Source organism: Melospiza melodia, chromosome 6 (assembly GCF_035770615.1).
Source record: "Melospiza melodia melodia isolate bMelMel2 chromosome 6, bMelMel2.pri, whole genome shotgun sequence".
Classification (NCBI taxonomy): domain Eukaryota; kingdom Metazoa; phylum Chordata; class Aves; order Passeriformes; family Passerellidae; genus Melospiza; species Melospiza melodia.
In genome coordinates, this window is record NC_086199.1 from 55,400,539 (window position 1) to 55,422,741 (window position 22,203).

Consider the following 22,203-nt stretch of genomic DNA (forward strand, 5'->3'; position numbering starts at 1 on the left):
CCGCTAATGACAACCAGCATTTCCCTAAATGAGAGCATTCAGGGATGAACTGGATTTTTCCTTGGAGAGGGGAAAACATATGCCCTGTCAGAGGAAGGAGAAAAACTTCCCATAAAAGCAGGAATTGGTGATTTGTGCTGCTCATTTTCTTCCCTGGATAGAGTAGGGAATAAGGGAAAATTTCGTGGAGAGATTTTGTGCTCTGTGGGATTGCTCTTCCCTCTGCCTTTGTCAGTTCTCCCTTATTTTCTAGTGGAAAAAGAGACATCCATGTTCCAAAACTGGAAGGATTAGAGCTTTCCTCAAAATTCACTGAGAAATCCAGGGGCAATATTCCCTTTCCCTTTGTGGAATTGTGGTGTTAAAACTTCAGCAGGAAGCCACAGGTTGCTTTGTCTGGAAAACCTTCTTCCCTCTAAATTTTGTGGCAATGTGTTGCTTTTGGAAAAGAGTCTTTTGGCCCTTAAAAAAAAGAAGGGATCACATTTTCTCCCTGAGCTTCTTTGAACACCTCCAGTGCCATAATCAAATTTAACTCCATAGGAAACAGGCACATCCCCAAATCCAGTGTTATCCATGGTTATTCCAAGGCCTGACAGAGCCTGAGATAAAGGTATTTGTGGCATGGAACTCTTTGCCTTATGGAATCCCAGCTGGCAAGGAGAATTTCGGGACTCTCTGGGGCCTTGCTCTGACTTTGTGTTCCCCTTGGATGAGGGCGGAGGAATGAGGAGAGGCGAGCTGGGAGGTGGGAAGCACGTGGGAAGCTGCAGAAAATGCTCAGGAATGGGCGGCTGAGTAAGTGCGGAGCCTCCTGGGAATACTGGCAGAGTTGGTGAAATTCCCTTGTGAGGTGGGGAGCGGGAATTTGGGGAGGGAAATCAGGAACATGCCAGTGTTGGAAGTTTCTCTGTTATCTAACATGTGAGTTTGCAGGATGTGTTTTATTCTGGAGAAAAGGAGGACTGGGGGAACTTCTCATTCCCTACTCCATGACTGGATGTGGGAGCCAGATGGGATTGGGCTTTTCTCCCAGGGAACAAATGACAGGACAGGAGGAAGCGGCCTCAAGCTGCCTCAAAGGAGGTTTAGGTTGGATATTGGGAATATTTCTTCATGGAAGAGGTTGTAAAACACTGGAAGATGCTGCCCTGGGCAGCAGGGACTGGTGGAGTCCCCATTCCTCGAGGGATTTAAAATCCATGTGGATGTGATACTTGGGGACGTGGGTTAGGGGGTTGATTGTAGAATTTGATAATCCTAAAAGTCTTGTCCAACCTTAACAATTCCATGATTCTCGATGTCCAGGCCAGGCACTCCTAAGGGGTTTGATGTTCCCAACTTTTCCCATGTCCTTCATGCCATAACCCATGCTTTGTGTCCATGGATTTGCTGGCTCCTTGCATGTTTGTTCCCCTGAAACCTGGAACCCTGGTTTCCAGCCATTTCTGGATAGGAACTCCAAGGATTCTCACATTTAGCCTTGATTCCCTGGGACACACAAGGTTTAGTTTGGTCCTCAGGGGGATGATCCTGCCAGATTTTCCTTCTCTTGGGGGGTGACAAGACAGGGAAGCGAACTTTTGGAATTGGGACATCGGCAAGCCCGGTAAGGACTCGCGGTTCCGGGTTTTTGGGATACTCTGAGGGGATTCAGGCAGCGGAACTGATCCGAGGTGGCTTTGAACGACTCCGGGCTCCCCCAGATCCTTCTGGCTCAGGGGAGCGGAAGGGAATGCGCTGTGTTTGTTCACTGGATGCTCATCCCAGGGCTCGCATTAGTTCAGCGTTCCGTGGCAGCTCCGACCGGGTGGACGAGGTGCTGGGGAGGTGTCGCCTGGACAGGCCGAGGAAAAGGCGGAGTCGCCCCAGGGAATGTGGGAATCTCTCCAACACAGGGGATCTTGGACTGTCCTCAGCCAATTATCCTCCTAAAACCTTGGGGTGTTGTGCAATGGACGAGTCAATCGTAGGATATCCCAAGTTGGATGGAGCCCACAGGGATCATTGGAATCCAGCTCCTGTTGTCCCTGGTGTTCCCAGCTGCCATTGTATTTATCCTGCCGTTTTCCAGATGCTCTCCTTGTTTTCCTTTCTGTGTTAATTCTTAATTGAACAACACTTGGAAGCAGGATGTGGATTGAGGAGAGCGAGAGGCACTTCCCACTGCTAAGAAATGAGGCTTCTTGTTCCAGAAAAGCCTAGACAGAGGGGGTTTGGAAAACCAGATGGAATGGGAAGAACTCATCCTGGTTCCTGTTCCTGTAGCTGCAGGATTTTGCCTTTTGTGTGCCACAGCTGGGAAATGCTGCCCTTTGGAGTGCAAGAAGCGTGGAAGGGTGTGGTCGGAGCAATCCGGAACCTTTTCACCTGAAAGCACCTGATTTATGACACCAAAATCCCAATGTTAACATGGATTTGTTTGGTGAACTGCTCAGCTCTGAGTTCCCTGGGGCTGGGCCAAAACACTCCCTCCTGCCTGGCATGGAAAACACAGCCCTGGAGCCTCAGCTCCGGAGCATGAGGGCTCAGCATTCCCAAAAAACAGTGAGTTGGCCTTTCTGTTCTTCCAGCAGGTGCTGTTTGGTTAAACCTTAATATTTAGGGAAGTTTTTGGGTGGAGAGTGGGAGCAAATCCACTTTTCTTTCTGGAATGCTTTCACCATTCCAGTGTATCAGGGCCTGGAAGTTTTACATGGACAGGAGGAAAGCAGATGGATCTTCTGCCTCAGTGTCCAGAGGTAAAAGGTTTTGTGCCAGAGGGTGTGATACTGGAATTCCTGGTTGTCCAAGCCAGGATAAGCAGGAGATCCTGTTCCCAGACAATGTGACCATTTGTTGCTCTGTATTTTAGACAGCTGTCCTGGTGTTTGCTCAGCTCCTTACACCTGACTGCAAGGGTTTTCCAAGGAATTTCCATTTAAAATTGGAGGTTTTGTTGAAACTCTGGCTTTTTTTTTGGGGAGAAAAAGTGACAAATCCCATTAGGAGAGAGGAAAAGGGGGGAAGTTAGGACTTGGTGGCCCCTGGGGCTGTGGCTGCTGCTCCCTTTTTGGAGGAGAAATGAGAGAAGTGTACTTTTACCTTTCCCAATGTTTACAGTATTCCAGCTGCTGAGGCTCCAGTAGACATTGCTGCTCTTGGGAAAGGAGATGAGGTTGGAAGTTCTCATGTTCCTATGGGAACAGGGAGTTGCAAGGGAGTTTTCATTTATAAGAAGATTTGTCAGGAAAGGTAGGAAAGGGATTTAATTTCTGACTTAAGTGGGAAACCAAGATTCCTTCTCTCCCAGCTGGCTCCTGACTCTGACTCTTCCCATTCCAGGCTGCTCCGTGGCCTCGGAGTTAATTACAAGTTGGATAAGGAGATGCCCGAATCCGCCCTGCTGTTGTTTTGCTGACTCAGCAGCTCAGAGCTCCTTTTTTAGGGAGGGGGGGCAGCAAAAAGACCACTCTGGATTCCAGATGCTCATGGAGCAGGGTTGGGAACCCCTCGGGATGAGTTTTCCAGGTTAAGCTGTTCCTGAATCTGCTTTTCCCACCTCCTTGGAAGTAGATAAGGTGTTCAGGACACAGGAATCTTTTTCCCCAGTGCAGCTGTTGTTTAAATAGCTCCCAAGGAATATGGGACTTTGCCCAGTCCTGTCTGCATGCCTCTTCCTGGGAATATTGCCCCATGTGTGCTCAGAAAGGCTGGAAGAGCAGGGGAAATTCAGGAAAATAGTTGTGTTAGGGAAGAGGAATTGCAGTCCCAAAGTTCATTTAAAAAATGGAAATGGGAAAAAGATGAGAGGTCAATTAAGGAAGAACTGTGGTTTTTATATGAGTTTCCAGCCAAATCCAATGGAAAACAGGCACCTGCCATGGGATGGGGCCTGGGTTTCAGTGTGCTGGGATCCTGACTGAAGCAGCTGTGCAGTTTTTCCCTGTGGGAGCTCCCCTAGGGTGCTTCTGCCCCTGCACCATGGCTGGGTTGTGATCAGCGCATCTGGGACTCTTGCCTGAGGGATCCAATCCCTTAATTTGTCATAAATCTGAGATTTGGGACTTCTGCCTGAAGGTTGTCATCCCTTATTTTGTAATAATGGGGTTGTCTTTTTTTTCCCCTAAATTTGTGTTTTCCATTAATTAGTGGCTGTTATTAATTATGACTTGGTACTTTAATACTTCAATTTTCCATGTTTCCAGTGCTGCAGAATGGAATTTGAATTCATCCGTCCCTTTGGAGGGCAGGGAAGTTTCAGCTCTCCGGTTAAAGGGGAGCTCTGCCTTCCTTGGAGCCTTTTTTCCTTGGAACTATTTTGGGAACATGACTTCATCTTCCTCCTGGAGCGGGGGAAAAGCCCACCCCAGAAACGTGGGGGATTCAGAGCTTCTGTTCTTCCCTGCAGAAAATCACGGAATTGTGCCTCAGATTTCCCTGAAATGGGGGTGTTGGATCGTGGTAGGAGGGAGAAGGGGTGAGTTGTGTGCTGCTGGTGGACGGATCTGTGTTTTCCAGAGGTCACTCCTTGCTGGCAGCCCAGAGCAGGAATGGGATTCCTGGGTGCTGGCAGCTGAGGGAGGGGTGTTAAAGAGGCAGCTCCCGCTGGCTTTTCCAGTGATCCCAACCCCTTCCCTCCTTGTTTTCTCTTGGATGTTTACCTCTGGATTCTTTGTCTCCCATCCTGGTAATGCTAAACCCTGTGGTGGACTTGGCAAGAGCTGCATGAGGGTGGAGGTGAGATTTTATCCCAACACATTTCAGAGCCTGGATTGTCTCTTCCTGTTCCCCTGCTGCTTTCCTGGTGGAAACACAGAATTTTCCCTTTTTGCTGTGTTGTCTCCTTCCTGGCTTATCAGGGAGAGAGGGAAGAAGGGATGTGTGGGCTGCTGGTGCTGGAATTTAAAACTTCCTCATGAAAAGGGATAGGGTCATCCCAGTGTCCTTTTTACCTTTTCCAGCTTCAGTCTGGCAGCTGGAACACCTTGAAAATTCCAGCCAGGAAATCATGTAACTGAGGGGGGAATTATTCCTACTGTCATTCCATAACCTGATTCCCTTACTCCAGAGAAATCATTTGAGCTCTTTTGCTGGACACTGATCCCAGCTGGGAACAACAAATATGGTAGAAGGAGGAAGAAACCTGTGGACATGGAGTTTTTCCAGCTTAAGGAATGCTTGGGTTCATCCTGTGCTGGACAATTCCAGGCTGGATGTTGGAGCTGGATATTCCCTGAGTCTGTGTGCTCTGCTGTTTCCCTCTTTGCAGTGAAAATAGAATCATTCAATATCCATGGGATCTTTATAAATCCTTAAATATCCATGGGAAGTTGCAAAAATGGGAATGCCAGCAGTTGGAGACATTGATTTCTTTTTTCCCCACTGGAGAAGGTGTGTTGTCTGTGGAATGTGGGAGAGACTGTCAGGAGCCTGGCTGGGAAGGTGTGTGAGAAGCTCCTGGAATTCTGGGAGCTGTTAGGAGTGCTCAAGAGATCCCTTCTCCAAGAGACCTTTGGAATTCTCTTGGTATTTTGAAAAAAAATCAAAGCCATGTGACAGGGGACGCTGGAGTTGTGCCAGGGGAAGTTTTAGGTTGGATACTAGGGAAAATTCCTTCATGGAAGGGGTTGCAAAGCTTTGCAACAGGCTTCAGGGGTGGAATCCCCATTCCTGGAAGGATTTAAAATCTGCATGGATGTGGCACTTGGGATAGTTGTGGTGGCCTTGGCAGTGCTGGGGAATGTTGGACTGGATGATCTTGGGGGGCTTTTCCAACCTGAACTATTCCATGATCCATTTGTCTGTGCTGTTGGACACACAGAAGTCTCAGCCTGGCATTTGAGGACAATTTGCCTCTCCCCTGGGCTGTGGGATCCCAAAACATCTCCACATGGATGCAGGCAAAATTCCTGTTATTCCTTATCAAAAAGACTGGGAATATTTTGCCTTGCTGCCAAGAAGAGGACTGTAGGAGATCTCAGTTTGTGCCTGTGCTCAGAATTTAAGGCTGAGGGAAGGAACTGAGGCAAAAACAGGCACAGGATTGGGATGGAGAAGAGTCAGACCTGGGCAGGGATAATTCCTGATCCTTCAGAGCTTGATTATGATTCTTTAATCAGCTGTGTTAATTACAATATCATATTGCTCCCAGGCCTCTGAGCTCTGATCAGGGATGAGGATGTGAACTGAGAAGGATGGAATAAAGGAATTTTTTATGGCTTTGGAAGTTCACTTGTCCTGGCAATAACGGAATGAGTCACCAAACCCCAACTCTGGTGCCTGTGATCTTTTCCCAGCTGATTAGAACATTCTCACCAAGAGCTCTTCCAGGCATTTCCTTTTGAAGCTTAATTGAAAAAGCTCTGGATGATTGGATACTTCATGGTTAATTATAAGATAATTAAAGGAAAGCAGGGAAAATCCACACCTGGACAAATCCTGCCGAAGGAATCTCTGCAAAGGCACTCAATTTAATTACCAGGATGGCCACGAGTTGCCTCAGGAATGAGAGGAAAAAGGAATTTCTTTTCCAGCAGCCTCAGACTGGTTGGGCTGGGAGCCAGGGGCTTGTCCTGAAGTAGATCCCAATGAACAGCTTTTTTTCCTTATAATCCTGTTAGGATTATAAATTCAAGTGTGAAATTCATTTGGAATTCGTGTCTGCTGGAGGAGGAGAAATCAATTGCAAAATGTGTCTCTGTGCTGTTGGAGCAGGGATCCTTCTCGTTTTCTGAGGATTGCCAACTTCCCTGGACAAGATTTGAGCTCCTTTTGTCTTTGGAAAAATGGAATTGCTTTCCTTTGCTTTCCAGAAGCTGTGGGGGTGTTGAATTCAGTAGAGAGGGATTGGGATCACCTGGCCATGATCCAGGATGTCCAGCAGCCAGGTGGGAAATCCAAGTACAGCTCTGAGGATGATCCTGCTGGGATGGAAAGGTGGTGTTTTTCCTGTTCAATTCAGACATGGATTGAGGACAGGCTGGGATTGCTGGGAATGTTCAGCCTGGACAAAAGAAAGCTCCAGGGAGACCTTAGAGCTTCTTCCAGAGCCTAAAGGGGCTCCAGGAGAGCTGGAGAGGGACTTGGGACAAGGGCCTGGAGGGACAGGACAATGGGAATGGCTTCCCACTGCCAGAGGGCAGGGATAGATGGGATATTGGGAAGAGATGCTTCCAAATGAGGATGGCAAGGCCCTGGCATGGATTTTCCAGAGAAGCTGTGGCTGCCCCATCCCTGGAAGTGTCCAAGACCAGCTTGGCAGGGTTTGGAGCAACCTGGGATAGTGCAAAATGTCTTTGCCCATGGCAGGGTCTGGCTGGAATGGGATGAGTTTAAGGTCCCTTCCTACCCAAGCCATCTGGAATTAGGGATAGTTTTAGGAGAAGCACATTAATCTCATTTTTGGGATCCTCCTATTTATATTTTAGCAATCACATGGTTGATTTAGTTTCTGGATCATCTCCTGCCACTTCTAGTTACCTCCTGCCATGGTCTGACATTCCCCAGCTCCAGAGCTGGTGCATTCCCACATGTGGCCAGTTCATTTTTCCTGCTCCCTGTTCACTTGGGGAGGATTGTTCCTGGTTTTCTGTGGTATAACCAATTGTTCGGAACAGTCAGTTCCAATCTGTGCCATTCAGTTTGTGCCTGCACAGCTGCTGGGAGCCAAGGAAAGCTTTTCCAGGGATTTCTTCAGCTGCAGCTCTGCTCTTGTCACGTGGGCTCTCTGCTTCTGCCTCACCTCCTTTCACCTCCCTCTTGTCCAGCTTTTCCAAATGAATTCTGGCTCTGGAGCTGGTGGCTGAGAGGGCAGGGACAGTGTCCCTGGAGTAACAACTTTCCAAGCTCCTTCCAAGCTCTGCTGAAGGACTTCCCCATAACAGGGAAAAGTGAGGAGGGTATGGAAACATGGAGAGTGGTGGTAACCGGGAGAAAAATCCCAGGAGAGTTTGGGTTGGAAGGGATCTGGAATGTGATCCAGTTCCATCCCCCAGCCAGGGGCAGGGACGCCTTCCACTAGCCCAGGTTGCTCCAAGCCCCAGCCAAGCTGGCCTTGGACACTTCAGGGACGGGGCAGCCACAGCTGCTCTGGGAAATTCAGGGTCTCATCACCCTCACAGGGAGGAATTTCTTGCCAATATCCCACCTAATTCCACCCTGTGGCAGTGGGAAGCCATTCCCATTGGCCTGTCACTTTTTGCCTTTATCCAAAGTCCCTCTCCAGAAATCTTGGAATCTCTCCCGGCACTGGAAAGAGCTCCATGGTCTCACTGGAGCCTTTCCTTCTCCAGGCTGAGCAAGGTCAGTGTATCAAGGAGACGCCTGGAGTGTCCATTAGGGAATAAGCATGGAAGCAGGAGGAGATTCCTGGTGCCATGGCTGCAGCCAGGAATGTGTGGCTGTTCTTCCTGTAGCATTGAGTTTGCTGGATATCAGAGTGCAGATATAGGAATCAGCAGTTCCAACTCCAGGATCTGTAGTGATGAAACCACAGAGAGAAACAGGCACAAGGAATCTGTGTCAGCAGGAAAAAGTTGGAGTAAATATGTGTGAGTAATTCCAGGAGTCAGAGCTGGAAAACCTGTGGAAATTGAGGAGATATAAAGCTGCCTTATGGAATTAAATAATTCCTGAGCTTGAAACTGAATGCCTATCTCCTGGCTGTCCCTGGGGAGCAGTGGGCAGGGCTGGATCCCTGCTGGGGGAGGGATGGGTGTTGTGGCTGCCAGGAGAGCACAGAACCCAAGAGCCTGGAGAAACTGCGGATCAGCTCCACGTGCAGGCTGTGGGTGGTGAGGAGGAGGCATGTGTGTGCTGGGATTTGGAAATGCAGCTCCTGGAGTGTCCAAGGAGAAGGGAATGTGGAAAAATAAATATATTTAAGGCTTAAATATGACACAGGATCAGGGAAGCCTGGGCTTGATTCATCCTTGCTTACATAAGCAAAAGGAAAAGAGGATTCCTGCTTTCCATCACAAATCTGAGATTCAGGAAGAGTCTGGAGAGTTCAGCTTGGCAGGATTCAGCCCAGGATTGCAGTTCTGGGTTGCTTGGTTGTCATTAGGGAAGCGCTGGATGGGTAAGAATTCCTAGGAAAAGGAGAAGGAAGCATTTGGTCTGTTGGTCCTGGTGGTTTGGAGAGGTGTGGGAGCAGTGCTATTTGTTCTCTGTGGTGATTCCAACATCTTTATCCCAAGCACCAGGTGGAGGAAAAACAGGCTGGTAAGTCCCAGGATTTGATTTCCATGGGGTGGGAATTTGGGACTTAATTCCATAAACTTGGGAAAGAGTTGGAGCTGCATGTGCTGGACTGCTGGTGCTTTTCCATGTGCTCTTCCTCAGTGAGCTCCATGTTCCTAATGGACAATGGGCCTTTTTGGGATAGGGTGAGAAAGGAGCTGTTGGGGTGTGGAAGGAGGGAGCTGCTCCCAAGGGTCTCCATGGGAGCTGGAATTTTGGGGTCCTGCAGCACTGGAAAAAGTGATTTATTCCTAGGAGCAACCACTGAGGCAGGAAAAGTTTTCCCAAGCTGTTGCTTGAGTGAGGTGGAGACCTGGAATCTGCCTCTCCTTTCCTCATTCCCTCCCTCCTTCCCTGCTCCTGCTTTCTTTGGATTTGCACTGTAATTAGCAGTTTTATGGGAGCTGGGGCAGAGCTGGCAGCCTCCTTTAGAAAACTGTTCTCCAGGTGGGAATAAAGCAGGATTCTTCTGCTGGGAATGCTCAGCCTGATGCTTTCTTTTACTACCAGGGCTATTCCCATGCATTGAGGTGGAAGCCTTGGGATGGGAGGGGCAGAAGCACCTGAAGCACATTTCTTGGGAAGTTGCAGCTGGAAATCCAGAGTTAGGCTTGAAATGTTCCCTTCGAGCTTAGGAAAAAGGGGAAGAGGATGCTGTCCATGTCCATATCCCAGCCATGAACATTTCTGGGCTGAAATTCCCACATCTGTGCTGTTGTACATTTAAAATTCCCACCTGAACAGGTTTTCCTGTCCTGGCCCTTCCCCAGACAGGACTTTGGTGTTTGATCTTTGCTTCCAGGATAAACATGGAAGTGAAAGTGGACACATTCAGTGTGGAAAGAAGCCCTTGGATAGCAGCAATCCTTTGGATGCTGGTGATTAGTTCACAGGATCTTGCTGGAAAAACATGAATTCAGGGTTTGTTTCTTAATCCATAAATATTCCTGTAGGTTCTGGTTTATCAAATGAGCTTGCAGAAATAACTGATTCTAGGATTCTAGGATATTGTGATGTTGCTTTGATTTTCACTGGAGGCTGGGAAAAATCTGGAATTGGGGCCAAGAAGCAGATTCTGCTTAATCAAGTGCAAGATTGATGCTTTCCAAGATATTGGAAAGTGGGAATCTGGGAGGGTTTGGGGAGTTACAGGAAAAGGCAAAGCACAGAAATGGCATTTTCAAGGAACTCATAGTGTTCAGGAATGTTCCCTCTTGAACATACTCCCACAGGATGAGGTCCTCAAATAGGCTTCCACTGAAGTTTCACTTGGACTTTGGGAAGTATGACCTCCATGACCTCTTTCCAGGCTGATTTCTAGGAATGTGGGATACAGGCATGTCCTCAGCCAAGGAAACAAGCAGGGACACGGTGATGGAAATAAACAGGCAGCATCAGGAAAATGGGAATAGGTCATGTGCAGGTCAGGCTTAGGCTGCTTGGAGCTATTCCCAAGGTTTTTGAGCCTGGAAATGTCACAGATCCAGGATCATGTTTAATGAGGACAAATTGTGTTGAGAAAAGATGCATTTGGGTTTAGATTCCCAAAAAGCCTTTCCAGGTAGCATTGATTCCCAGCATTTTAGACTTGCAGCTGGGCATGTCATGGAATATGAGAAGAGGAAAACTCCTGAGATAAGTTGTGGGATACAGAAAAAAGGCCAAATTGGGAATGTTGGTGAGCAGGGAGTAGAGTGAGAAGCCGCAGGCCCTGAAATTCCACGTGTGTCCCTCTTTCCCCCTCAGTTCCAGGAGGAAGGGAAATAATCCCTAGTTTAAATTTCCTTAGGATCATTCCTGGGTGATGAGCAGAGCCAGCATTGCCTCCTATACCGGCAGATGCACGTGGAGGGAACCTCTCCCTGACGATTCCCATGGCTCCGGAGCCTGGAGCCGCCTCTCCGGATGCGCTTCTCCTCTCCAGCACATTTGTGGGGAGGGGGGAGCAGGGAAGGAGTGCCAAGGAATGGTGTTGACCACACAGTTTTCCCGAGTTTGGCAGGGATTTTGTGTTCTCCCACTTCTTTCGCTCTCCTCGTGTTGGCAGCGGTGGTCCCGGCGCCGCTCCCGGTGGCTTTCCCTGCATGTGACTCATCCCCAGGGAATTCCTGAAGCAATGAGTCAAGTTATTGGGAAAACTGTTTGCCCACTAGTGTAAACTAGGGAGCCAAGAAGCTGCTTGCAGGAGAGGAGAGAGGCAATTCCTTTTGGGAATGACTGGGCTTCTCCTCCCTCTTCCCGAAGGCATCGCTTCCAGATGTGCCAGAACAGGGATGTGTCTCTGAATTCAGTATCTCACCTGGATATTTGCTCCTTCTGCTTTTTTTCTGCCTTTTTGAAAAGGAGGCTGAGCTGCTAAGCATTCCAGGGTGGAGAAAAACAGTCAGGAATTTGCCAGGATTGTAGTGGAAAATAGCTTTCCCTAAAGAAATGAGGCTCCATCCAAAATTCTCCTTGTGTAATTACTGGTCACCTCTTGGATTTGCCCTGGCTGGCTTCATCCAGCCCTTGGAGTTTTGGCTATAAATAACTCAGGAGCGGTGGGCTTTCCAACCAGGAATTACCAAGTTCTGTGTGTACCTGTGGGATATTTCAACAAAACCAAGGTTTGGTGATTCCCAGTAAATATATCCAGGGAGCTGTTGTTCCACACCTGGGAGCAGATTTGGGATGCCGGGAGCATTTATTGCTGTATCCACCACCTCATCCAGCTATTCCTTTTGTATTCCCTACCCCATTCAAACCAACCTTTCCGTGTTGTAGGGGATTTTATTCCCCTGTAGAACATGGAGTTGTGTTTGAAATCCCAAATTAATTGAAATTTATTACATTTTCCCCCGTGGCAACTTGGCCGTTATTTTTGCCCGAGCTCGGAGTGGTCGGGAAGCTGCCCGTGGGCTCTGCCGGCACAAGCTGTGGGTGGAATTGCGGAGCTGCCGGCACCGAGACAACGACTGGGGGTTGTTTTTAACTCCATTCCTGGCAGCACACTGGGACTCTGTGTGACAGTTCCTTCTCCACTCCCAGGTTCCTGAAAAAGTGGTGGCTCCCCTTGTTTCTCAGCCAGGTGTTTGTGCAGGCTTTGGGTTTTCCATAGGCTGGTGAGTCTGGAGCTCTGGAGTTAAGGTGTGCTTTTGTCGAGGTCAAGGAGAAAAGTCCTGGGAATCTTGGAGGTGTGAGTGAGGCTTTTCCATCTCTTTCCAAGCATTATTCTCCCTTTCCTTTGGGCAGCTGGAGTTCCTCACAGTGATCCCTGTCTTTATAGATTTATCCCTACAAACCTCTTCCTGTATGCCCAGGGATGGTTGCTGAGGTCTGGAATTAATAAAGCCCTGTGGATCCTTCACCAAGGGGGACATGGAAGTGCTGGACCGTGTCCAGGGAAGGGTTTGGAGCACAAGGAGCAGCTGGGGGAGTCAGCCTGCAAAAAATGAGGATCAGGAGGGATCTTCTCACTCTCCACAAATCTCTGACAGGAGGGTGGAGTCGGGTGGGATCAGGCTCTGCTCTCAGGGAATAAGTGGCAGGATGAGAAGAAATTGCCTCAAATTGCACCAGGGGAGGTTTAGGTTGGATATTAGAGAAAATTCCTCAATGGAAAAGGTCTTAAAGCATTGGAGCAGGCTCCAGTGGTGGAATTCCCATCCCCAGAGGGATTTAAAAGCCATGTGGATGTGGCATTTGGGGACATGGGATAGCGGTGGCCTTGGAAGTGCTGGAAGAATGGTTGGACTCGATCTTGGAGGGCTTTTCCAGCCTTAATGGTGATGCTGTGGACAAATCCTGGCCCATGGGGTGGTGCAGGGATATCCAGTGGAGAGAAGCATTGGGATGTGCAGTGTCAGTGGTGTCTGGGACTGGGATCCCTGGGAACAGTCTCAGAACTGGTCCCAGTTGTTCAGAGGAGGTTAATTTCAAAGTGGAGAGTTTCCTTGTTTTTTTTTGATTCAGTGAATCCCTTATCCGGCTTTTAACAGGGAACAAGTGCTGGGAGTGGCACTTTGGGATTTGTCCATCCTCTTGCACTAAATCCATTAGGGTTTGCAAGACAGTCCCATTTTTCCCAAAAACACCACTGCTGCGGTCGAGTCCATGCCAAGGAGATGCATACTGGAGTCTCCTTATTAAAAATTAATAATTCCCAGTGTAACAGAAAGGAGATGTTGTGCATGGTTGAGGGAAATGTGGGATTCATGAGACCTTTTTCTACCCAAAACAGGAGAGTTTGGAGTTAAGGAAAAAGGGGATGGATTTAACCAAGGAGAGCATGCACCTTGTTGTGTTTATGGCAAGGGGGCTTTGGGAAGGAGTCTGAGGGAGGAGTGAGGTGGGATGGAGATGGATCAGTGCTGGACCAACTGGGAAGTGGCTACACCAATCCTGTATCCATCACCATTGCAGTTACAAGGAATTTATTCCGGGATTTCAGGGTTAAACTGGTGGGCCAAACAGGTAAGTCCTTGTTCCCTGTGTTTTGAAGGTCAGTTGATGCTCCGAGATTATTTTGGGAATTTGTGTCAGTGGGCAGTGCTGGAGTTCCAGATCCAAGCTGATCCCATTAGTTCTGTCCCAATGACATTGTGGAGGTGACTGTGGTGCCATGGCCTTATCCCGAGGGATCCACATCCAAAGTGTGCCAAGTCACAGGAGGCTCTTTGAACCTTTCCTCTCTCCAAGCTTCTTTCCCTGGCTCCGCTGCTGACTCTTTTTATTCTATTCTCCTTGGAAAATGGGAGATTATCAAGGAGAATCTTCAAAGTAGCTATGAAGATATCCCAAAATTCTAATCCCCATTGATTTTTGCCAGTGATCTCTGCCTGGGATTTGCTTATAAATATGGCTCTTAAATGGAGAGCCATATTTTCATGAATCCATGGAATATTCCTTAAAGTAGGGGTCTGTTCCCTTAATCACCTCCGGTGAGGGCAGAGCTCTCCTCACAAGCTTCCGGCAGCTGCTGTGCCTTCTTCCCCCTGGGAAGAGCTTTCCCTGCAATTCCTGCAGGCACTGCTTGCAGCAGATACTTCCTGCCCCTTGGAAATGGCAGAAAGGACTTGCCTTCCTTTGGTGCTGTGGAATTTGTCCCCTCTTGGTATTCAATCCTGGAATGGTTTGGCTTAGAAAGGACATGGAATGCTCATCCCATTCTAGCCCCTGTTGTAGACAAGGACACCTCCCACTATCCCAGGTTGCTCCAAGCTTTGTCCAGCCTGGACTTGTCACTTCCAGGCTTGAGGCAGCCACAGCTTCTCTGGGAAATCCATGCCAGGGCCTCATCACTCTCACAGGGAAGGTTTTCTTCCCAAGATCCAATCCAAACCCACACCATGTGAGTGGGAAGCCATTCCCCCTTGTCTTGTCCCTCCATGCCCTATTCCAAAGGCTCTTTCCATCTCTCTTGGAGCCCCCTTAGGCACTGCAAGAGGCTCTAAGGCTCCCTAGAGCCTTCTCCTCTCTGGGCTGAGCTATCCCAGCTCTCCCAGCCTGGCTTGAGAGCAGAGCTGCTCCATGCAAATTCCTCTGACCCATCCCCCTTCTCCCTGGAAGGCGAGAACAATTCCCAGATTGTGAGAAACCAACTCAGAAACAGAAAGAGCCTCATTTAAAACCCTTCAGAACAGCTGGATGGGGCCTGGTGGGGTTGGATCCAAGCTGGAATTGATGATTTCCGTCAAGTTCAGTAAGTGCTTGGTGGGAACAGGAGGGTTCTGGGAGCTGCAAGGGAATGATGCAGCCTGGAATGGAAGCCCATATTCCATGTGGGACATGTTAGTGAGGGAAGGAATTATTTGGGGTGATTGATGGGACCACAATTCTGTTGGTTAGGGAAGTGAACTGTTTGTTATCCTGCAGAGTGAAAAAGCAGGATGCAGCATCCATGCTGTGCCCTCAGGACAGGTGTCTCCAGCACCTGGGCAAGGTGACCTGGATGTGCTCTCGGGGAGAAGGGAAGCACCTCTGCTCTGGAACAGAAAATCACTCCTGAGGAAAAGCTGCTATGGGAGCTGGCAGGACACAAAGCTCCTTTGGTTTTGGTTTTCCTGCTGCATTTCCTAAGAAGTTGAGCTGGGAGCTGGCAGGCCTGGGCTTGAACTTCCCAGCGGGACAGCAGATTGGGACTGGGACATTCCCAAAGAACACGGTGACATTTCAGCCAGGGAAAGGGATCCTGGGAGGGGCAGCATTCTGGGACATGGTGCTGGATTTCTGTGGAACAGCCAAGGGCTCTGTCCTTTAGCAACACCTGCAACCATCCACTGAGACCTACAAATCCAATCTTTTTGGTGAATTCTGTAGCCCTGAGCAGTGAAGGCAAACATCTGGCTTGTTTAGAGGGAATTTCCTTGGGTGAGTCACCCTGGAGGACTCTGTAATTTGCAGAGGCCAGCTGGGAGAGGGTGCTGGCAGAGATGAGATGGGATTGCTTTGTCATACCTGGGTCTTGTGAAAGTGCCATCAGGTGCCTGAGGGAAAAGGTAGGGAAGGAATATTGGGATAGCAGGGCTTCCTCCATACAGACATCCCCAGGGATCTGTCAGAGGGAGAGAAAACTCCCAGCAGGTCTGATTTCAGCCTGGGTTTGGCCTCCCATCTTTTGCTGTGAACAGCAGCAGGTTGGGAACCAGGGGAGGTTTTGAGGTGATGGAAGCGGGAATTCTGAGTTAGCCTGTGGATGCAGGGATGGCGAATTGCAGGAATGGGGATTTGCAGGGGGTTATGAGTCTGTGGATGCAGGGATGGGGAATTGCAGGTGGTTGTGAACCTGTGGTTGCAGGGAAGGGAAATTGCAGGGGCTTGTGAGTCTGTGGATACAGGAATGGGGATTTGCAGGGAGTTGTAAGTATGTGGATGCAGGACTGGGAATTTGCAGGGGATTGTGAGCCTGTGGGTGCAGGGATAGGGAATTGCAGGGAGAGGGATTTGCAGGGGGTTATGAGCCTGTGGATGCAGGGATGGAGAATTTCAGAGAGTTGTGAACCTGTGGATGCAGGGATGAGCAATTGCAGGGATGGGGATTTGCCGGGGGGGGGGGATTTGCAGGGGGTTGTGAGCCTGTGGATGCAGGAATGGGGATTTGCAGGGATGGAGAATTACAGGAGTTTGTGAACCTTTGGATATAGGGGTGGGGAAATGCAGGGGGTTGTGAGCCTGTGGATGCAGGGATGAGGATTGCAGGGCGTTGGAGCATTGGGCTGTGTGGGTGCCTCGGGAATCTGCGATTCTGGGAGCTTGGAGCAAATCCTGCCTGGATTTGGGTGGAGGGAGTGGGTGACTCCGGGGGTGTTGCTGTGGTGTGGGTGGGCTCCTGGCATGCAGGATCCAGGCACAGCCTTTTTCCTTCAGCTTTATTTCCTGGTGCACTTCTCCCTAAGGAGGCTCATGTCAGATGGGATGGGCTGTTGGATTAGCCTAAGTCTCCGAGGTTTAGCTGGAATGTTTTCTCACTGTAGCGTTTTTCTCCCTTGCTCTTTTCCCTAAGCCTTTCCCTACAGACAGCTAATTCTCCCCTTCCCCCACATCCTGTCATAGCCCAGAGCATGTCACAAGGAATTAACGGCTGGAAAGGCCGGGAGAGGCTCCTCTGGAACAGTCTCTCCTTTCTGTGCCCGGGGTGGCCCCCTCTGTGTGTCCCTTTTGTGTCCCATCCAAGTCCCCTCCCCCTGGCCATTCACTGGGACGGTCGGTGGCCAGGAGCCTTTCCCAGCCCCGTGCCACGGCTGTGTCCGAGGGCTCCCGGCAGCGCTGCCGCTTTCCCGGTGGGAACAGGGCGGAGGTTTGTGCCGCTCCAGGGTTTTCCTCCTCTCCCGGCTCCGCATCTCTGACAGCATCGCCCGCTCTCGCTCCCAGTCCTCCTTCCCACAATCCACGTACAATCTCCTCAGAATAGGGATGATGTCACTTCCTTCCAGAGGGTGCTGGGGGGTGTGGAAGGGGGAGTCACGACCTCTGGCTCTCGGCATTCCCGGTGGATAAATGAGGTGCAGGGAGGGACTTGCTCTGAGGATGATGCCCGGCTCTGTCGGCAGGCAGATCCCAGTTCCCACGCCGTGCTTCCCTTTGCCGAGTGGGATTTTCAATGGCTGCAGGAAGAGTTTGCTGTTCCCTCCTGAGCTTGTGATGCCTGTCTCCCTGGATATGCACTTTTCCTGAAATACCCTTCTGGGAGAGGAGGATGCGCAGCGGCTGGACCACATGCCATGTAAGGTTCCTGCTTCCCTAGGTCTTGCCCGGCTCTGAGGGGGCTCCTTGTGCATGTGCTTCCCTTTTTTTCAGTGCTGGGAGCTTGGGGCTGCTTGTACTGGGATTCAGCTTTCAAGATCCTGGGAATGTTTGGCTCTTTGCAGCAGTTTTAGGGACAGTGTGAGGTTCTTGCTGTCACAGAGCCGGGGTCAGTGGTCTCAGGGCTCTTTGCACTCCAGCCTTCCGGTCCTCCCAGTTCCTCTGCTGGATCGTATCTTCAGCATCTTAAAACAGTTCCTGGGATATGCTGTGCTGGGATGAAGCTGAAGAGTTCTCACAGTGAGAGCTTTTTCTGGTGGGTTTTTCAGTCTCAGGCCCTCCATCATCTCCCTCCTTTCCAAAGCAGGGGCAAAGCCCTGAACCTCCTGGTTTGAATTTAGGAATCTTTGGGAATAAATTGGGAATGTTCCTGCCCTGGGAGCCTGGTAAGTGGAGTGACAGTTCCACAGTGAGTATTCCCGTATGTGACAGTGAGTGACAGGCTTCTCCGCTCTGTCCCCATCTGTTGCCGTGGATAAGGAATCCACATTGGATATTTGTTGCTGTCGTTGATATCTTGCTTCTCGAACTGGGAGAGGGTGCTGGGAACTGGGAGAGCCCAACTGGAGGGGTGGAAGAGTTCCGGAAGGCGCGTTGGTGGGACACAGCCGAGGGATGACGGGAACGGAGCTGGACTGGGAGGTGCTGGAGGTGTATCCAGGGTTTGTGATATCCCAGCTATCCTGGGTGGTGAATGACAGGCACGATGGGGCTGGCAGGCAGTCTCCAGATGGCCAGAGAAGTGAAGGTAGAGCTGCAATGTACCCAGTGCTCTGTTTATTCTGTGCTGAGGAAGTGGGAATCCAAATGGCGTTGGAATTTCGCATTTGCTTTGTTTGTGGAATTGAGCATTTCTTTCAACTGAGTGACAAGCTGGAAGCGGCCTGTTAACTATGGAATCTCCTGGAATTTAAGGGGATTGTGTAGGTTTTCAGCAATGGGTGGCTGAAATGGGTTGGAAGATCCATCCCAGCGGCTGTGGGTGTTGCCCCAGGAGAGGAGACTCTGGATTTGGAATATTCTGGGAAGTGGTGGGGTAACCACACCTGACTGCTGGGTTGGATTTAGTGGGACAGGGCAGGAATTGGTGCCATGGGCTGTCTCAAACCCAACATTTGTGTTATCTGGAGGGTTCAACTTAGTTTAAATCATGAGCAGCCTGGACTGGTGGGAGCTGTCCCAATCCATGACAGGGAGGTGGAACTGGATTATCTTCAAGATCCCTTCCTATCCAAGCTATGCTGGAATTCTATGGATGTCCTCTCCTTTCTAATTTGTTTTACCCACAGCACTAAATTAGGGGCATCATATCCAAGTGTGGTTTTTTTTTTTGCCTGGTACAGGAAGTATTGCAGGTAATATTCCCTTGGGAATGCTGTCAGAAATCCTGTTGTAAGTAATGGATGAGGACACTTAGTTGTCTGCTGTTGGGTTCCCAGAGGCAAAAATCCAAGAGCACTTAGGGGTTTGCAAGTGCAGCTTTGGAACAGCATGGCCACCACAGGACATGGGTGGAGCACTCCAGCAGCAGTGCATGGATGTGGGAATTGGGAGGTTGGAGGAGTTGGGAACTGAGATGGATCAATTGGGAGAGCTTGGAGCAGAGGGGCACAGGTGAGGTGGAGCGTTCCCTGGTAGCACGGGTAAGAAGTGGGACAGGGATTAGGGCATGGAAAGAGGGACAGGACTAATCCTCCAATCCAGAAATCCCTGGTGTCTGTGGAAAGAGTGCAAAGACACCATCCTGGATTTGGCAAAACCAAGGAGAATTCCTGGTAGTGGGTCATGTGTTGAGCCAGGAAGGCAGGAGTGGGATAAGGTGTGCTGCCAGAGTCCCTCTGGAGCAGTTTGGAGTACGGCCAGCTGGGATGGAGTGGGATGGCTGTACTGGAGGAGGCTGGAGCGCCCTGTGCAGTCTCGTGACTTTGCACCACTCCTGTTTCTATTTTCCAAAGGGTTTGGGAAGCCCTAAAAATAGGAGCACAAACAAAACCCAGGGAGGAACAGCAGCTCCTCAATCTTCCACCTTGGAACTGGTCGTGCCTGTCAGGGCCGGTGCGGATGCGATGGAGATGTGGAGCTGGCAGGATGCTCCTGCTGGTCCAGGGGGAGATCTCCTAGGAGCCAATATCCTCACTGAAAGTGCTGTTGGGAGCCAGTCTATAGTTCCCCAGATGCTGTCACTGGCTGTTAATGGATATTTTGGCTTCCTGAGCCAAGTGTGGGGGGGAGAATTGTTGGACAACAACAGCCTGGCAGCAGGTTTGTGCATGGAAAAACACAGTAACAGGGTTTTCCCAAGATTTGAGGCCAGGATGACCTGTCCCAAATCCCGCAGTGGCTGCTCACCATCACAGCCTAACAGGATTCCAGGTAATCCCATGAAGTGGATCTGGATGAGTTACACACCAGCTTCACCTAATACTTCCCACTCCTTCCAATCCCAGCCCTCCTTCCCGAGCATGCCATGCCCCCTGGTGCTGGAAGGAAGCAGCTCTGTGATAAACCAGGATGGCTCCCAGGTTGTGGGGCTCTCCAGAGGGGGCTGGAGAGGCTCAGCAGCAGCTTTGCTTCCATTCTTTTCCAGGAGGTGAGTACTGTGCCTGCTGAACTTCCCGGGACCTGCCAGCCATGCCAGGGATTGTCGTGTTCCGCCGGCGCTGGTCTGTGGGCAGCGATGACCTGGTTCTGCCAGCCGTCTTCCTCTTCCTCCTTCACACCACCTGGTAAGTGAGAAGGGCACAAGGATGCTTGGAATTCACCCAGGAATTCTTCTGGCTGTTTCTGGCACGGCTGGAAATTCTCCCTGCGCTTCTACATGGGGCCGGAAAGTTTGGTTGGGACATTCCTGATGAACACCAACATTTTTCCAGCTTCTGTTCCCGTTTTCCAGCTTAGCTCTGTTCCAAGTTCTAGCCTAGTTCCAAAGAGCCTGACTAGAGCTTTTTGTTATCCTTCTGTGCTGCCCAAGATTCTCCACTAGAATTTAGGGTCGTGTTTCTCTACAGAAGCTCAGGAAAAACAGGCATGGAATTCTGGAATGGTTTGGGTTGGAAGAGGCCTCAAAGACCATCCAATTCCAACCCCCTGCCATAGGCAGGGATGGCTCCCACTAGATTGCTCCAAACCCTGTCTAACTTGGCCTTGAACTCTTCCAAGGGATGTTGCAGCCACGACTTCTCTGGAGTGGCAAATCCCATGGGATAATGTGGCACGGATGAAATGATTGTGATGGGGGTAGCAGGGCCTCTGGATGGCTTGTGGGGGTTTGTGGCCCAAATGAAGAATAATGTAAGGAGCTGTGGGATATTCCGTGGTTTCCTTGGCTTTCCTGCCCGGCAGGTTTGTGATCCTCTCGGTGGTGCTCTTCGGGCTGGTGTACAATCCCAACGAGACGTGCTCCCTGAACCTGGTGGACCACGGCCGGGGCTACCTGGGGATCCTGCTGAGCTGCATGATCGCCGAGCTGGCCATCATCTGGCTCAGCATGCGCGGGAGCATCCTGTACACGGAGCCGCGGGACTCCATGCAGTACGTCCTCTACGTGCGACTGGGTAAGCGGCCGGAGCCTCCACACTTCCCTGTGCTCTGCCCTGGGGCCTCCTCTCCCTGCCTCTGGGGCTCCTCTGGCACGGCCAGATGGCTGCCAGGATGTGCCGTGCATCCCGATGAATCCATAGGCTGCGCCTTGTCGTGGCTGTCAGACTGGCGGGCGATGTCCCAAATAGCCTCCTTTTCCTCTCATGGAATCTGCTCCCCTTCTGTCTCTCTTTTCCCCCCCTACGTTTTCCAAGGATAGAGGCATAAATCCCAAAGGTTCTGACCCCGAGGTGTTGCCTCTTGACTCACCTGATTCATCCCTCCAGGCACTGGGAGCAAAAGAGGTTTTCTACCTGCTCACTCCCTTTATCTTCCTATAAGCAATTCCTCTTGTTCCCTCTCCAAAAACTAGAGCAGGGAAGAGAGCTATTCCTTGATCCCTCATTCCCTTTTAGCTTGTTTTCCCTGGATTCTGTTGCCTTCCAGGTACAGAAATTTAATCAGATTTTTCTGTGCCAAATGAAAGGTTTCAAGAGAAAAATCTTGGGGGATTCAGAGCCAAATCCATTCCAAACAAATCATCCGTTTGCATCCCTGCTTTTTGCCGGGTTGTTTTCCTGCAGAATCCTCTAAAATAAGGATAACCTTGCTTGAAAGCTCAGTCTGGAAGACTTGGAATGCTCAGTGCAAGTCGTTAACGCAAACAGCAAACAAATCTCCCTCTCCAGCTTCCCAGCCAGTCTCCCTAGGGAAGCATGGAGAGCCTGGCAGTTTGTGTTAAAACCAGACTAAGTGGGGCAAAGGAGGTAGGGACAGTCCAAAGAAAGGTTTTCCTGGCCCCCCAAAACATCCCTTCTTCTTTCCTTAAACTCTCTGTGTGCTCAGGAGTGGGATTTCCTCTGGATTTTGGGTCTTGTATTCCCTTTTTCCTGGGTATTTTGCTCCTGGTGGTTGATCAGTTGTGCTGATGGAAGTGGGAGCGTGACCAGTGCGTGGGCAAGGTCCATGTGACTATCCCAATTTAAGCATGTGCTGTTTAATGCAGAGGAATTTAGGGAATTAACTCTAATGTGAACCTGGGAATGTCTCATCCCTGCTCCTGCTGCTCCTGTCCTGCAGCAGGCAAAGGGGAGAGGAGCCAAGGAAAGCAAAACCTAACTC

General features: G+C 50.1%; 1 protein-coding gene across 4 annotated transcripts in view; it reads left to right on the forward strand.

Annotated features, from left to right (window-relative positions):
- DAGLA (diacylglycerol lipase alpha) overlaps positions 1-22,203 on the forward strand; it is a 62,615-nt gene that overhangs the window by 10,695 nt on the left and 29,717 nt on the right. For 2 of the 4 annotated variants that reach the window (XM_063158319.1, XM_063158318.1), the window contains 2 exons: positions 20,090-20,228; positions 20,845-21,056. In XM_063158319.1, the coding sequence (XP_063014389.1) occupies positions 20,134-20,228; positions 20,845-21,056 (307 nt within the window). In that variant the 5' untranslated portion in view covers positions 20,090-20,133. Of the gene's footprint in view, positions 1-4,330; positions 4,460-17,249; positions 17,423-20,089; positions 20,229-20,844; positions 21,057-22,203 lie in introns of those variants that run through there. The other 2 variants (XM_063158320.1, XM_063158321.1) reach the window with 2 other exon arrangements.